The sequence below is a fragment of the Sturnira hondurensis genome, unplaced genomic scaffold (genome assembly GCF_014824575.4).
Source record: "Sturnira hondurensis isolate 20B ecotype Veracruz unplaced genomic scaffold, ASM1482457v3 Scaffold0010428, whole genome shotgun sequence".
Classification (NCBI taxonomy): Eukaryota; Metazoa; Chordata; class Mammalia; order Chiroptera; family Phyllostomidae; genus Sturnira; species Sturnira hondurensis.
The window spans coordinates 8,409,836-8,424,030 of record NW_028083059.1 but is presented as its reverse complement, the minus strand read 5'-3'; the positions used below and the strand labels follow the sequence as shown (position 1 = coordinate 8,424,030).

Below are 14,195 nucleotides of genomic sequence, written 5' to 3'. Positions count from 1 at the left end.
TAGAAAATTGAACTCATCTTCACTCCGTCCCCCAAATTGCTTCTCCCGTGTCCTCTGTCTTTGCCAGTTGACCAAGCCAAAAACCTAAAAATTATCCTTGTCTCCTCCCTCTACTGCTACATCTAATCTCACCCCATACCTGTATGCCTGCCAATTTAGTCCACTTCTCGTGCACCACCGACACAGTCTCCACCGAGTCCTCTCTAATCTCTCTCCTGGATCCCTGCAAGCCTCCTTCCTGGCCTCCTGCCCCCTCTGACACATTCTCCACTCTGCAGCCAGAGTGAACTGCCAAAAGGCAACTCTAATTACTTGCTAAAACCCTTTTCCCTTTGCAAAAAGTTTGTTTACAGCATTCAAAATAATTTATAACCTCAAGTAATATAAATTTCATTTAACCTTGCATCCTCATATATCACCATTTCTTTATCTCAAAACTCTGTTCTAGCTGCATGAATCTACTTTCATTTCCTGACTGGGTCACATCGCCTCTCCTCCCATCTAACTGACCATGCCGCCTTCCATATGTGTTGTATATCCTTTAAGGTTCAGCCTACCTCCTCTGAGTCGCCTCCCACAGGCTATGTGAGGTGCTCCTTCCACAAGCTCCCATAGCTTCTTGGCCATAGTCATACTCCTCAGTCTCCTTCACTAGATTATGCATCTCCTAAAGGAAGAAATAGTTCTTGTTATACCTTTATACACAGTATGTTCAATAGCACATCTAAGTGACTAATACATCTGTTTGGGTGAATAAGTTAAAAATCCATTAGAAAAATGTATCTTTTAACCATTTTTGTGAATTATATTGCTTGAACATCTCTTTGAAGCCAGAAATTTCAGGTGTGTGGTCTTGGGCAAATTAAACCTCTCAATGTTAGAGGGATTGAGCTTAAAAAAGAAAAAGAGAGAGAGCGAGCAAAACTCATGGACATGGACAACTGTGTGGTGATTGCTGAGGTAGGGGAGCGGAGGGAAAAGGAGGAGGGTATAGGCGGAATAAATGGTGATAGAGACTTGACTTTGGGTGGTGAACACATAATACACTATACAGATGATGTGTTGTAGAATTGTACACCTCAATGCTGGTTAGTAATTTTTATTAATACTGGTTAAAGTTAGTAACCATTAGGTAGGTACTATCGTTATTCCCATTTTACAAACATGGAACTTAAACATTCAGAAGTTTATTTTATTTTTTTCTGATTCTTTTTTCCATTTTGTTGAATCTCTTGGAGGATAATACTGGTTAAAGTTAGTAACCAGTATTATCCCCCAAGAGATTAAAGGTTAAAGTTAGTAACCAGTATTATCCCCCAAGAGATTAAAGGTTAAAGTTAGTAACCAGTATTATCCCCCAAGAGATTAAAGGTTAAAGTTAGTAACCAGTATTATCCCCCAAGAGATTAAAGGTTAAAGTTAGTAACCAGTATTATCCCCCAAGAGATTAAAGGTTAAAGTTAGTAACCAGTATTATCCCCCAAGAGATTAAAGGTTAAAGTTAGTAACCAGTATTATCCCCCAAGAGATTAAAGGTTAAAGTTAGTAACCAGTATTATCCCCCAAGAGATTAAAGGTTAAAGTTAGTAACCAGTATTATCCCCCAAGAGATTAAAGGTTAAAGTTAGTAACCAGTATTATCCCCCAAGAGATTAAAGGTTAAAGTTAGTAACCAGTATTATCCCCCAAGAGATTAAAGGTTAAAGTTAGTAACCAGTATTATCCCCCAAGAGATTAAAGGTTAAAGTTAGTAACCAGTATTATCCCCCAAGAGATTAAAGGTTAAAGTTAGTAACCAGTATTATCCCCCAAGAGATTAAAGGTTAAAGTTAGTAACCAGTATTATCCCCCAAGAGATTAAAGGTTAAAGTTAGTAACCAGTATTATCCCCCAAGAGATTAAAGGTTAAAGTTAGTAACCAGTATTATCCCCCAAGAGATTAAAGGTTAAAGTTAGTAACCAGTATTATCCTCCAAGAGATTCAACAAAATGGAAAAAAGAATCAGAAAAAAATAAAATAAACTTCTGAATGTTTAAGTTCCATGTTTGTAAAATGGGAATAACGATAGTACCTACCCCATATAGTGTATTGTAAGGATTAAAAGAATTGATACATGCAAATCATTTAGAACTGACACCTGGAAGTACCTAAGAGCTCTCAATTATTAGATGTCACTATGACTATCATTCTTATCACTATTGTTATTACTGTTCCTCTGTGAGGTGGAACCCTAAATGTTTGACACCTGTCATAACTAGGGCTCAAGACAAATTCCACGAAGTCACATGATTAAAAACTGAGGAAACTTAAAAACCAGAGATCAGCAAGAAAAAAAGTCATGAGTCCCCAGATTTTCCCACTGTTCCCAAAGAAAGGCATACTGGAGCCATACTCACTGAACACATTATGGGTAAAGATTTCAGGGGAGAGGCCATGCTCTCTTGTCACTATTCTTACAGGACTATCAGGAGAGCAACTCTGTCAGAGAGAATAAATAGCCTGCTTAGCGCCAACCAGTCTGGATTTGGGTGTCGACCACTTACAGCAGCCTGGGAAGGTCCGCCTCCAGCAGCCAAGGACTCTGAAGCCAATGGGAGATAGTAACTCCTCTGGACAAGAGCAAGAGCCACTAGTATCACAGGAAGCTGGTTTTGGATTCAGTCCCTCTGCCTCAGGGAAGCCAGCCCCAGTCTCACCCAGCTCAAACTCTAGGCAAATGAGAGTCAGATGGCAAGATCACTTTGGACATGCTGTATGAGACACCAATATTTTAATATTTCCTCTACAGATGAATTCAATCGCTACTATGCTATGCTTTCAATCCATCTTGAGTAGTATGGTTTGACATCGGGTATTGTGATCACTCATACTTTGTCCATCTTTCTGAAGATTGCTGAAGTTATTCAGGGTCTTTTTGGTTCCATGTACATTTTTGAAATATTTTCTCTATATCTGTGAAATATGCCATTGGTATTTTATTAGGAATTACATTGAATCTATACATTTATTTGGGTCATATGGACATTTTAACAATGTTGAATTTTCCAATCCATGAACAGGGTATATACTTCCATTTATTTGTGTCTTCCTTAATTTCTTTCTTCAGTTTTCTATAGTTTTCCAAGTACAGGTCTTTTACGTCCTTGGGTAAATTTATTCCTAGGTACTTTATTTATCTTATTGCTATTGTAAATGGGAATTTTTCTCAGTTTCTCTTCCTGATGTTTCATTGTTGGTGTATAAAAATGCCATAAATCACTAAATATTGACTTTGTATTCTGTTGTTTTGCCAAATTCACCTATTAGGTTGAGCAGTTTTTTTGGTGGAGATTATAGGGTTTTCTATGTACACTATCATGTCATCTGCAAGTAATGACAGTTTTACTTCTTCCTTTCCAATTTGGATGCCTTTTATTACTTTTTCTTGTCTGATAGCTGTGGCTAGAACTCCAGTACTATGTTGAATAAAAGTGATGAAAGCAGACGCCCTTGTCCTCTGCCTGATATTAAGGGGAAAGCTTTTAGGTTTTACCCATTGACTATAATGTCAGCTGTAGGTTTCTCATATATGACTTTTATAACTTTGAGGTATGCTCCCTCAGTTCCCACTTTGCTGAGTGTTTTTGTCATACATGGGTGCTATACTTTATCAAATGCTTTTTCAACATCTATTAATATGGTCATGTGATTTTGTCCTTAATTTTGTTTAGGTGGTGTATTACATTCACTGACTTGCAAATGTTGTACTGTCTGTGCATACCTGGGATGAACCCCAGTTAATCACCGTGTATGATCTTTTTAATGTATTGCTGGATGTGGTTTGCAAATATTTTATTGAGGATTTTAGCATTATGTTCATCAGAGATATTGGCCTATAGCTTTTTTTGTTGTGTCTTTATTTTTGGAATTAGGATGATACTGGCCTCATGAGGTTTGGGAGTCTCCCCTCTTCTTCAATTGTTTGAAATAGTTTGAGAGGGATAGGAGTTAGTTCTTCCTTAAGTGTTCCATAAAATTAACCTGTGAAGTCATTCCATCCAGCACTTTTGTGTTCTGGGAGTTTTTTTTATCACTGCTTCAATCTCAGTAGTTGTTATCAACCTATTCAGGTTCTCTGCTTCTTCTTGATTCAGTTTTTGAAGATTGTATGTTTCTAGAAATTTGTCCATTTTGCCCAAGTTTTCTAATATCTTGGCATATAGTTGTTCATAGTAATTTCTTACGATCCTTTGTATTTCTGTGGTTTTAGTTGTAACTTGTACTCTTTCATTTCTGATTTTATTTATTTGGTTCCTCTCTCTTTTTTTCTTGATGAGTCTGGTTAAAAGTTTGTCAATTTTATTTGTCTTTTCAAAGAACCAGCTCCTGGATTTGTTGATCCTTTGAATTGTTCTTTTAGTCTCTACGTCATTTGATTCTGCTCTGATCTTATTTCCTTACTTTTACTCACTCTGGGCTTTGTCTGTTGTTGTTCCTCTAGTTCTTGCAGATGTAGGGTTAGGTTGTTAATTTGAGAATTTTCAGTTTTAGGGAGGCCTGTATTGCTATGAACTTCCCTCTCAGTACTGCCTTCACTGTGTCCCATAGGTTTGGGGTTGTTAGGAGTTCATTTTCATTCGTTCCCTGATACCTTTTGATTTCTTCCTTGATCTCATTGTTGACCCATTCACTGTTTAATAATGTGTTATTAAATCTCCATGTATTTGAATGCTTTTTTAGTTTTTTCCTTAAGGTTAGTTTCTAGTTTCAATCCGTTTTTATCTGAGCATGTGCTTGATATGATTTCAATTTTCTTGAATTCATTGAGGCTAGTTTTGTGTCCTACCATATGATCTATCTTTTAAAATGTCCCATGTGTATTTGAAAAAAATGTGTATTTTGCTTCTTTGGGGAAAGGTTCTGTATATGTCAATTAATTCAATTTGATCTCTAAAGTGTCATTCTAGAGTGTCACCAAAACATCATATTGGTTTGTTTGTAAGATCTGTTCATTGTTGACAGTGGGGTGTTAAAATCCCCTGTGATATCTGTGTTGTTGTCTATATCTTTCTTGAAGTCCTCAAAGATTTTCTTTATGTATTTAAGTGTTCCTATATTGAGTGCATATATGTTTACAAGAGTTATATCCTCCTGTTGGACTACTCCTTTAAGTATTATGTAGTGATGTTTTTGCTCCCTTTTTATGGCCTTTGACGTTTATTGTCTGATAAAATATTCCTACCATAGCTTTCTTTTCATGTCCATTTGCTTGAAATATTTCTTTTATCCCTTCACTTTCAACCTGTATAGATCTTTTGCTCTGAGGTGGGTCTCTTATAGACAGAATGGAAGTGGATCATTTTTTCTTATCCATTCAGCTGCCCTGTGTCTTTTGATTGGAGCATTTAATGCATTTACATGTAAGGTTATTATTGATAGGTACTTATTCATCGCCATTTTTCCAATAACTGTGTTTCTCTCTCTTTCTTTCTCCCTCCCTCTCTCTCTCTTTCTCTTCCCCTCCCTCCCTCCCCCTTTTGACAGCAGTCCCTTTAGCTTTTCTTGTAATGTGGCTTTGTGAAAATGTGCTCTTTTAGACTTCTTTTTTCTGGGAAGCTCCTTATTTCACCTTCCATTTTAAATGAGAGCCTTGCTAGATAGAGTAGTCTTGGTTGTAGGTCTTTGCTTTTCATTACCTGGAATATTTCATGTCAGTTCCTTCTGCTTGTAGTGTTTCTGTTGAGAAATCAGCTGCTGGTCTTGTCAGAGCTCCCTTGTATTTTACTAGCTGTTTTTCCTTGCTGCCTTTAAGATTCACTGTTTGTCGTTAAAATTTGCAATTTTAATTATGGTGTCTCTTGGAATACACCCCTCTTTGGGTTCATCTTGGTTAGCACCCTCTGTGCTTCCTGAACCTTGCATGGTTTTTTCTCTCACCAAGCTAAGAAAGTTTTCTGTCGTTATTTTTTCAGCAGTTTCTTTTCCTTTCTTTTTTCCTTCTTCTTTTCATATTCCTATGGTACAAATGTTGTTATGTCTCATGTTTCCTGAAGATCCCTTAAAGTATCCTCATTCCTTTTGACTCTTTTTTTGTCTTGTTTTGTTGCTCTGAATGGGTATTTCTTTCTAATTTGTCTTCCAGCCAGCTGATCCAGTCCTCTGCTTCATCCAGCCTACTTTTAATTCTTCCTAGTATATTTTCCATTTCAGACATTACATTCTTCAGTTCTTTCTGGTGCCCAACTCTTGCCCATCCAGTTCCCAGATGACCGCCCTTGTAGCACACACAGTCCCAAACTCTCCACGCTGCACAGCCTTCCAGCCTGCTAACAGTACCAGGCTGTGGTCAAGAAGTCCCCTTGCTGTGCACCTTTCTGATCTCTCTGCCCAGCTGTACTCAGTGAGAGCAAACTGTGCTTTCAATCTTTGCCCTTTGCTGGCAAGTCAGGGTACCTGCCCAGCATGCTACAGCTCTCCTATTAAAAAAGTCTTTCTGGGCACAACCACTGCAGTAGTAAGTCACTGTCCAATTTTCTACACATATCATCTCTCCAGAAAGCCAGAAGTCTTTCACAGTCACAGCCTGCTTCTGCCCAACCCAGGTGCAGATTGAATCAATCTCTCTCTCTCTCTCCCTCTCTCTCTGGCACTCTCCTGTTTGGTGTTTCCCAGTATAGCTATAGATGTGCTGCTCACTGTATGTGCATGTAGCCTGAATCTCCCCAACTTTATGTATCCAAGACACTCCCAGCCAGAGTCTCAGGGTTCTCTGCTCTTGGTTAGGAAAGAGCCACAAAGCTGTGATTTTTGAATAGGTTCCTGTGGCTGCAGGTGCCACATACGGAGTATTTCCCCTCCACCTATAAAATCTCCTTACTGCCTGTTGTGAAGCATCTTCTGTACTCCTTTAGCTTCCAAGTGTCATATCAGCTAAACTTCTGTTGAATGTTCAGGTTATTTGTTGGAAGGTCCACTAAGTATTAGAGTTGGGGCAAGAGCAAGTGGATTCAGTTTCCACCCACTTGGTTGCCATCTTCTCTTCAGAGTCTCAATAACATTTATTAATGTGTCAGGCACCATACTAAATGATGAAAATGCAAATTGTAGAGAAATAATCTCTGTTTTCAAGTATAGAAAGCCTTAAAAGAAAGGCAGATGATAAATTACAATAGAATGTAACATATGCAATAATAAATATATGTGTACAAAACTCAGAAGCATTCAGAAAGGAATCTGTTCAGCCAGAAATTACAGTTTGCAAACTATGAAGTAAATATGTGTTCTATTTCACCAGAATATTTAACTTAAGTTCCAAATAGAAACACTGAAGTCTTTCCCTGGCTGGTTTGGTTCAGTGGATTGAGTGCCAGCCTGAAAACCAAAGGGTAGCCAGTTGAATTCCCAGTCAGGGCACATGCCTGGGTTGCAGGCCAGGTCTCCAGTAGGGGGCTCAAGAGGATGTTTCTCTCCCTCCTTTCCCCTCTCTCTAAAAGTGATAAATAAAATATTTTTAAAATAACTGAAGTTTTATTAGTAGATGCTATGACCCAAAATAGCATGATAATCACTCCTGAAATTGTGTAAGTTGATATAAAATTGCAGAGGAAGGTATTATATCATGAAACTAAAAAGTATTTCTGCAGAATGGCCAGAGGAAAATTTTGGAAGCTAAAAGGAACTAAGTTCAAATTCCATATCTCCCACCTATATTGTGTAAATTTAGACAATTTTACTAACCACTCTATGTTGGAACTTTTTGTTTAAGAATGGAGACAGCTGTACTTGAACAACAATAAATAAATAAATACCATATCAAGTTAATTTAAGCAATTAATAAAAATATTCAAAGCACCTAGCACATGATGCTCAGTAAAAACAGCTATTTTCTCAGAATATAACCTCACTTGTCATCTGTTTTAGTCTAAGCACATATAATTAGATAACTCTGGTAAATTGACTAGAGAGCTATTCTAGAGTGGGATTTGAAAGTCTTTCTGTAATGGAATTCTATCCTATTTTTCTTAGAACTTTAGAAACTGTCCACTGCTGTTTTGATGTATTACAAGCATTTTACACACATTCTGTTGTACTGAAATATGTTGCAAAATGTCTTACATCCAAGCCTAGTTGGTAGCAAAAGTAGTCATAAAACAGATAAGAAAAGATCCTTTTCTTAATGGAATAGAAAACAAATAGAAAAATGCTAGTATCCTGGTAGATTAATGTGTTCTGGTCATAAAGACACTGACAGGATTATGAGAAATTCCCTATTAGTAAAAAAAAATAAAAAATAAAAACTGCTAGAGCTTTGGAGTTAAGAGGTTCCTGAAGGCATTTTACCGCTCCTGTTTGCAAACTGCCTGTAGTATAAATTATGTATATATTTTTTTATTTTTTTATTTTTTTAAAGATTTTATTTATCTTTAGAGGGGAAGGGAAGGAGAGAAGGAGAGAATTATCAATGTATGGTTGCCTCTCGTGAGTCCCCTGCTGGGAACTGGCCTGCAACCTAGGCATGTGCCCTGACTGGGAATCAAACCGCGATTGTGTGGTTCACAGGCCTGCACTCAATCCACTGAGCTACACCAGCCAGGGCTAAATTATGTATATTTTAAAGCCATGTCAAATAGCATCAATTTTTAAAGAAATTAAAATGTGTTTTTTAATTATAGAACACATATACATGCTGCTACAATAAAGGATGTTCTTCTGTTAGCAATATTAACACTTGTATTTTTATTTTTTAATTATATTTCATTGGTTATGTTATTAGAGTTGTCTTGATTTTCCCCCTTCCCCCCCTCCACCCAGCACCCCTCACTTCCTCAGACAATCCCCCACCATTGTTCATGTCTATGGGTTGTGCATATAAGTTCTTTAGCTGCTCCATATCCTATATTGTACTTTACATCCCCATGGCTATTCTGTAACTACCTATTTGTACTTCTTAGTCCCCTCACCACTTCACCCATTCCCACACAACTGCCTTCTCATCTGGCAACCATCAAAATGATCTCCCTATACATGATTTTGACTCTGTTCTTTTTTACTTACTTTGTTTTTTTAGATTTAATTGTTCATAGATTTGTATTTTTTGCCATTTTATTGTTCATAGCTTTGATCTTTTTGAAATAAGTCCCTTGAATATTTTATATAATAATGGTTTGATGATGATGAAATCTTTTAGTTTTTCTCTTGTCTGGGAAGCTCTTTCTTTGTCTGCCTTTCAATTCAAAATGACAGCTTTGCCAGGTAGAGCGATCTTGGCTGTAGGTCCCTGCTTTTCATGACTTTGAATATTTCTTGCCAATCCCTTCTAGCCTGCAAAGTTTCTGTAGAGAAATTATTTTCTCTTGCTGCTTTTAAGATTAGAGAATCTTAACCTTTAACCTTGCCATTTTAATTATGATGTTTTAGAGTGAACCTCTTTATATCCATCTTGTTTGGGAATCTCTGTGCTTCCTGGACTTGCATGTCTATTCCCTTTGCCAAATTAGGGAAGTTTTCTTTCATTATTTTTTCAAGTAGATTTCCAATTTCTTGCTCTTTCTATTCTCCTTCTGGCATCCATATGATGCAAATGTTGGACGTCTTGAAGTTGTCCCAGAGGCTGCTTATACTTTCCTCATTTCTCTGGATTCTTTTTTCTTGTTGTTCTGATTGGTTTTTTGCTTCCTTGTGTTCCAAATCATTGATTTGACTCTCGGCTTCATCCACTCTACTGTTGATTCTCTATAAATTGTTCTATATTTGAATTAGAGAATCCTTCATTTCTGACTGGATCTTATTTATACTGCTGAGGTCCTCACTAGGATTTTTGAGCATCCTTACAACCAGTATTTTCAACTCTGCAACTGATAGATTGCTCAACTCTATTTTGGTTAAGTTCTTTTCCTGGAATTTTGATCTGTTCTTTCATTTGGGCCATATTTCTTTGTCTCTTTATTTTGGCAGCCTCCCTGTGTTTGTTTCTACTATGTGGAGCTGCTTTGACTCCATGCCTTGGTAGTGTGGCTAATATAGGAGGTATCCTGTAGGGTCCAGTAGCACAACCTCCTCTATCACTCAAGCTCAAAAGTATGCTCAAAGTATGCCCTTCCTGTGGTCTGAGTATATCCTCCTCTTGTACTTGAGACTTGGTTGCTGTTGGCAGATCAATGGGAGAGATTTACCCAGGACAGTCAGCTGCAAGGATTGGCTATGACCATCTACCACCAATCTCCACCCTCTGTGAAGCATCAGCTGTGCAAGGGCAAGGTGGTGGTGCTCTGATATAGTCTGTAACTATCCCCTGGGTGCACTGGCCCTGGGGTTTCCCAGTGGTGCATGCCCAGGTCAGCCCCCATCTGTATTTTGCCTGGTACCACCCTTCCTGAGCTATAAAGCAATGAGATGGCTGCTACTTGTGTTCAGCTTAGAGATTCCCACTCAAAGCCAAGCTGTTAGTCTAGGCTGGATTTTGCTAGTGGTAGGACTGGGGCTCTCTGAAGCCAGCTCTTGTTTGTTTGAGGGGATTTAGGAAGTTGTGAAGCATGAGCCAAGACCAACCAGTCATACAGAAAAGCAGCTTGGGTGGACCCATAAGATGGGTGGGGTAGAGTCTCTGAGGATCTCCCAGGCAGGTCAGTGTTAGCCAGGTCAGTGGCTATGGCACTCAGATATGGCACCAGCTTGCCAGCTCTGTGGGGGGAGGTGTTAGAAAAGGGACAATGTCTTCTGCTTGTCTTGAAGGCAGGCACTTTAGTTTCTCCCTGTATGCCACTGAGAGCTGCCTTTCAAGCTTCTGTCCCACTGCTGGAGATTGGAGGAAGTGAGCCTCAGTGGGCCAGTCCATGTGTGGGTTCTTTACAAGGAACTGCTTGGAGCTCCAGCTGTTTCTTCCACCAACTCAATCCTTATTGGGTTTTGCAGCCAGTAGTTGTGGGGGCCCATCTTCCTGGCAGTGGAACCCTGGGATGGGGGTCCTGGTGTGGGGCTGGGACTCTTTGCTCTTGAGATATCCCTCCCGAATTTTTACCCACTATATGTGCATGAGGAACCAGCCTGTTCCACATCTGCACCCCTCCTACCAGCCTGGATGGATGTGGTTTCTTTAATTCCATCGTTGTCAGACTTCCATTCAACTGGATTTCTAAGGTTCTGAGTGATGCTTGTTCTATATTTTAGTTGTAATTTTGATGTGGTTGTGCAAAGAAATGAGCCATGCCAGCTACACTGCCATCTGAACCAGAAGTCCAGCACTTTTATATTTCTGTCATTGACAGGGGACATGGGTGAGATTGTATTGTGTTTGTCTTTAAATATTTGTCTTCTCAGTTTTCCCACCACAAAAATGGGGAGGGGGACCCTTTCCTTTGCCTTTCCAAAAGAAATAATATAAGAATAAAGGCTCATATGAACACTTTTGTACATGTTATGAAAAAATAAGTCACATAAATTCAGGGTTAATTTAATTGCAGTGTTAAGAAATTCCCAGGTGGGTCACATATTAAGCAAATAAATAACTTGCCTTATCTCTAACATATTCCCTAAGTACATAAAGAAAAAAAGAAAAAAAGCCATCATTATCTTCTTGTCCTTAACTTTGGCTTCTTATAAAGAGTTCTTTCTCTAGATCTATACTGTGTCGAGTAGCCACTAACCACATGTGCCTATTTAAATTTTAATTAAAACTTACTGAACCTAAAAATTCAGTCCCTTGGGCCTACTAATCACATTTTGGGTACCCCATATTTGCTAGCATGTTGGGCAAAGAAAACATTCCCACCATCACAGACAGTTCTCTTGGAGAGTGTTGGCCCAGAGGATGCTCAGGCCAAGCTCCTGGGGCTCTGTGGCCTTCAAGTGGGCATTAATAACATTTCAAAGATTAAATGATCTTAGACATCATGAGAGGGCTCATAATCATGAATCAGACTAAGAGAAAGGCAGAAGTAAGTGAATAGGAATTCAATAGGTAATGAAGAAGGAAGAAGAAATCTTAACTAGAAAAAGAATACACAGTGACTTATTGTAAAAGTAAAAAAAAAAATATTTAGGAATTTAGTGCTTCAGCAGAAGTACATTTTTCTTAAAATATTTGTCACACATGGTTTGCCCTAAATGCTGATTTTCTAATGTCCTAATTGTTTTGAGATCTTCCAGCTAAATCATACAAACACTATTGCTTGGCCTTGTGATGGAACTTAACCTGCCTTCTGTATACCACATGTTTAAAACACGTATTTTCCTCTCAGGGATATCAGAAGGTACTATGGAAATATTTGCAATTCCTGCTCATAACTTTTGTACATATTCTTGTCTGGACCATTTGAATTCACAAGTAGTTTTCATGCTTACCAATATTTTGGCTCCTATTTCATTCATAAAAAGAAATCATAACTCAGCATATGTGTTCTCTGTCCCCAAAAGTAAGAAAATAACCTTTGTATGCTTGCATTTAGGTCATTCTGTCCATTGAAGAAGGTTACAGACTCCCGGCTCCCATGGGCTGTCCAGCGTCTCTACATCAGCTGATGCTCCATTGCTGGCAGAAAGAGAGAAATCACAGACCAAAATTTACTGACATTGTCAGCTTCCTTGACAAACTGATCCGCAATCCCAGTGCCCTTCACACTCTGGTGGAGGACATCCTTGTGTAAGATGCATAAAGTTGATTTTCCCCCTTGACAATCATAATTTCTTTCAGGCTGTAGACAAGACTAACAGATAGGAGAAAGTTTGCCTTGATAACCACCCAGTTGTCAACCTTTTAGAAAATTGTGTATAAACTATATTTTATTTAACAGCTGAAAAAGCATTTTATTAATATTTTAGAAAAAAATGATTTTTTTTCTATAAGAAAACAGGTTTTTCTTTTCTTTTCTCCATGTGCAATCTTTCTGAATTTCTTTATACTTTTCTTGTGTGGGTCTTTGGTATTTACTTTGGTATTTACATACCCTTTATTTGCTGATTCTTTCTTACTTTTATAAGTAGAATATGTGCATGCCAGCAGCCCCTTTAATTTTCTTGTCCATTTTGTATGTGTTCTGTTCTTCTATTTTAAATGGCAAGCAAGATGGGCAATTTGTGAATCAGCCAGGAGCAAGGATGTTTCCTGCTGGTATGATCACACTCAGCTATTGTTACTTTCCATGCCTAAAACCGGAGAAAGGCAGATGACAAGATAATGAAGGCACTCACACACCGTTTTATAAGTCAGTAGAGTTGAAAGCTACTCATCTCCCTTTGCAAAGCAGTTATAAGAAGGGGAGAGTAGGAGAAAAAAACTACCATCTGTGTCTGAAATTACTACATTTAAAATATTATTAAGTTGAAAATATATTTTTCTTATTTAGACCAAATTAGACTTAAAAATAACCAAAGCGTTTTCAAAACTCACCTTCCTGACTCAGGGGATGGCCAACAGGATATTTAACTTTAGGCCACAGGTTCAAATCAGTACAGGTTTTTAGTGACACTAAGGCCAAAAGCTGTTCTAGGACTGCTTGAAACAGGCCTCAGCTTACAGCAGAGCACATCAGAGTTCACCTCTAAATCAGTAATTGGCAGCCTTAGTAAAGTGAAGCCAAGCACGAAATAGCCAGAGATTAAACTATTACTCTAGCCCATCTTCCCTGAGGCAGTCCAGCGCAGGAAGCTGTAAATCGGGGGTGGGGCAGGAGGATGGAAGGCCCTCTGGGTTTTAAAAGCCATGGCTGCCATTGAAGATTTTTAAGCAGAATAATAGAATGGTCCCGTTTGTGTTTCTGAAATATCACTCCAGGGGTAATATACACTTGGAGCAAAAAACAAGAGACTGGAAACAGAGACAATTATATATTTGCAGCAATACAAGCTAGAAAAAAATCAAGTCCTGCTTACGCAATGGGAATAAGGTTAGAGTCACGAGATTTTTTAAAAAGGATTTGTTATTAGGCAAGGAAAATGAATGTATCTTGGTCATTGATTGAATATATGGAGGGAGGAGCAGAGAAAAAAATCAAGGACACTTGTCAAGTTTCTTTCTTAGACAAGCTGGTTGATGATATTACCACTAAGGGAGAGAGGAGGAAGGACAAATTTTTGGAATAGATATGACACCATTTCAAGCATGCTGACCTGGAGATGCCTGTGGTACTCCTATGTAGAGATGTACTGCAGGCCTTTATATTTGCAAGTTGAACCTCAGGTGAAAATATCTGGGCTAGAGATATAAATTTGAAGATCATCA

The 14,195-nt window shown here is 38.3% G+C and overlaps 1 protein-coding gene across 2 annotated transcripts in view; it reads left to right on the top strand.

Moving 5' to 3' along the window:
- The window catches only part of EPHA6 (EPH receptor A6), an 898,848-nt gene that overhangs the window by 872,970 nt on the left and 11,683 nt on the right, over positions 1–14,195 (top strand). For both annotated transcript variants that reach the window (XM_037058993.1, XM_037058992.1), the window contains exon 16: positions 12,424–12,617. In XM_037058993.1, the coding sequence (XP_036914888.1) occupies positions 12,424–12,617 (194 nt within the window). The remainder of the gene's footprint in view (positions 1–12,423; positions 12,618–14,195) is intronic.